At 42.6% G+C, this 2,950-nt stretch overlaps 1 protein-coding gene across 2 annotated transcripts in view; it reads right to left on the bottom strand.

The window, feature by feature from the left end:
- exoc6 (exocyst complex component 6) overlaps positions 1-1,877 on the bottom strand; it is a 34,304-nt gene extending 32,427 nt beyond the window's left edge. For both annotated transcript variants that reach the window (XM_015379328.1, XM_015379330.1), the window contains exon 1: positions 1,736-1,877. In XM_015379328.1, the coding sequence (XP_015234814.1) occupies positions 1,736-1,833 (98 nt within the window). In that variant the 5' untranslated portion in view covers positions 1,834-1,877. The remainder of the gene's footprint in view (positions 1-1,735) is intronic.
- Between the last annotated feature and the right edge of the window lie 1,073 nt (positions 1,878-2,950).

The following is a 2,950-nucleotide window of genomic DNA, read 5'->3' as shown; positions in this document are numbered from 1 at the left end:
TTTAGACTGCTGGAGGACATAGAGACCCCTTTTAAATATCATTGTTTCCATTTTGACCATGCAATAACAAATTATCCTACATTATCCTAGCATCAAGTGTTTATAGTAGAACAAAAGGGGAAAAATACATTTTGGATATTCTAAAAACATAAATTATTTCACAATCATAATTCAGGTTTTAGAGTTTTTTAAGAAAATGAGACAAAATATGATGCACCTCTAACTGAAATCCCTCAGCTCTAAGTCAGGAAAACAACTGGTAGAAACTGAAATCAACAGATTCCACGTTGCCATGACAACCCCTGTCCCCACCACTGATCTATATTTATTCACTGATTGCTGGCTGCCTGAAAAAAAGTGAAGCCATCATCCACCATGTTGGTACTCCCCACTCCCACTGAGACGTGCAGTAAAATGCCTCCCTGTGCAGCATCTGGCTGCATAAACCAGCAGTTCTCTGTCTGCAGGAAGACGTTCCACAGGTCATTTCCCCGTCAGTGGATGATCTAACCAATAAATCCATCTATAGCCGATGGATCCTATAGTATAGTCTGTAGTGTAACATTAGTCTGGCTATCTCAGGCTGACTGGAAGACATTGACTGAGTTAGCCATTGACATTGGGTCTAACGTTAGAAAATAGAAAGTAGAGGAAATAGAAAGTAATTCATTGTGAAATGTTAATATAGTCAGTCTTTATTAAATGGATCATGCTGTCATTTTTGGAGCGTTTGTTGAATTTCTTATTTGAAAAAGTCATGAGCTGAAATATATTGCATTTTATATTGAGGGGAAAAAAAGTAGCTCAAACATTTAAATAAAATGCATTACCTGCTATGTAAGATGCAATGACCACAATAATGTAATAAATAGTTATATATTAGATGTACATCATACATTTTTGGCACATCTCTATTACTATGCTGATAATATGTTATATTACATGATTTATAGACTTCATAATGACTATTCAATGTGATGGGCCTATTTATTTATTCTAAGTTAAAGTTAATCTACTGATGCTATGAAACAGCCAGTCTGTGTCAAAGTGATGAATTTATCTTTATTTTAAGAGTCTTAAGTCCCTGAAAATGAGAACATCATGGTTGATCGATGCTGATTGTTTCTGGGTGTCTTTATGGAGATTTAAGATCTGCTTGAAATAAAAGTTGTTTATTTTTTTTACTAGTTAATGTCATTTATTGCAGTGATATCCGCCTGTGGGAGGATGGATCCAGCGATCAGAGGAGCTTCATCCAGCAGCTTCCATCCACTGATCCTCCATCCCCACCTGGAGGCACCGACCCGCTACCGGCAGCCTGTCATCCACTGCGGCCTTAGCAGCTGGCAGCCAGAGGATCCAGGATGCTCGGAAACAGCCGGAGGAGGGAGCGGCTCCGGCCGGAGGAGGGAGCGGCTCCAGTCCGGCTCAGCTGGATGTTAGGTCAGCTTATTATCAGTTAGCCCTGAGCTAGCAGTGGAGGAACAGACAGCCAGACAGACAGACAGACCACCCACTGACATCTCCCCTCATTCAGCAGCATCTTTACCAACAGCTAAAATCCTCCAAGATGTCCGCTCTAACTTCCGCTCTCTGCTGTGTCTCCAGAGCTCAGTTAGCTCTGCTCTCCGTGTAGCATCTCCTTCATCCCGTTGAGGATGCTAGCTGCCCTGCTAACGCGCGCGCCTCAGCTTCTGCTTCCCGGACAACACCGATCAAACCCGCCGCCTCTTACCGGAGCGTGGGGCCCACACAGGCCGTGTCGGTGCTCTCGATTTCCTGCAGGATCCGCTCGTGCTCCGTTACAAACTCCAGGGTTTCACTGTCCGCCATGATTGTTATGTTCAGGGAGAGAGCAGCGCAGTGCTGAGCCTCAGCCGGTGGGGGGCGCTCTGCAGCCAGCTGGACAATCATTCACTGCAGGGCCCAGCAGTGGGACTCTGTTTGGAGAACATCTAGAACATGTTCTAGATGTTCTAACATGTTGTTATAACATTGTTATAACATCTATACCATGAAACAAACAGACCAAAACACTTTGATTGATCCAGTGTTTAAAGGAAAATGTAAAGGATCATCTGGTAATCTGTATTTATAAAGAGCAGAAAGGCAATAATAGCCACGCTGTCATCGGTTAGAAGGCCATCCTGTTTTTATTGATGGAGGCTGCATTAACCTCAGCCTGCTGTTACATCTTCCAGGAGGAACTCTGTTCATTTCTTACCAGCAGTTTTACAAACAATGCTGTTTATTTTTTAATAATCAGGATGGATCCAATAAAAAGTCCCACAGCTGTCCTCTGAACGTCCCCTAAGTCTCAGCTCCAACCTGAAAGCTTCCTCTGATGCCCAGCAGATGGAGGGACAATTAGTTTTATTTGATCTTCCACACAAGCTCATTGTTTTAATCTTTAAACTAATCTTATTGGTTAAAGTTGTATCAGAAGTTTACCTCAAAGTGGTCCCCAGAGGCAGCTCCACAGACTCTAACTCAGCAAAGAAATTCCCAAAGGCCTTCTCTTCCAGCATTAAGTCTTCGCTGTGACTCGGCGGGTCGGGCAGAGCGGCGTGGACCCTGTCAGTGTCCATCGCTGACAGGACTGAAGGCAGCGAAGGCCAGTCTGTGGAAGCAGGGCTGACTTCCAGGACACTGCTTTGGTCAGCACAAAATGAGCTTCAACAGGAAAAAGGAATCATTGGACTTTGAAACCAACAAAAAGGAAAATGTTGAGTGTTAGTGTGCATACAAAGCTTTTAGAGCAGGTTTAGCCATATTTAACAGAGTATACCCAGAATAGATGAGCTTCAGTCCACAGAAGTTAATATTCTTCATAAAGTCTTTTTTAATGAACCAATAAGTATCTTTTAAACAATCAAAATCAATCTCCAAATGTTTTAGCCAACTGTATTTATGACATGTAGGACATCATAAGTTAAGCAAAAAGCTTGTA

This window comes from Cyprinodon variegatus, unplaced genomic scaffold (assembly GCF_000732505.1).
Source record: "Cyprinodon variegatus isolate N-32 unplaced genomic scaffold, C_variegatus-1.0 Scaffold189, whole genome shotgun sequence".
NCBI classification, from domain to species: Eukaryota; Metazoa; Chordata; class Actinopteri; order Cyprinodontiformes; family Cyprinodontidae; genus Cyprinodon; species Cyprinodon variegatus.
This window is presented reverse-complemented; position numbering and strand designations above follow the sequence as displayed.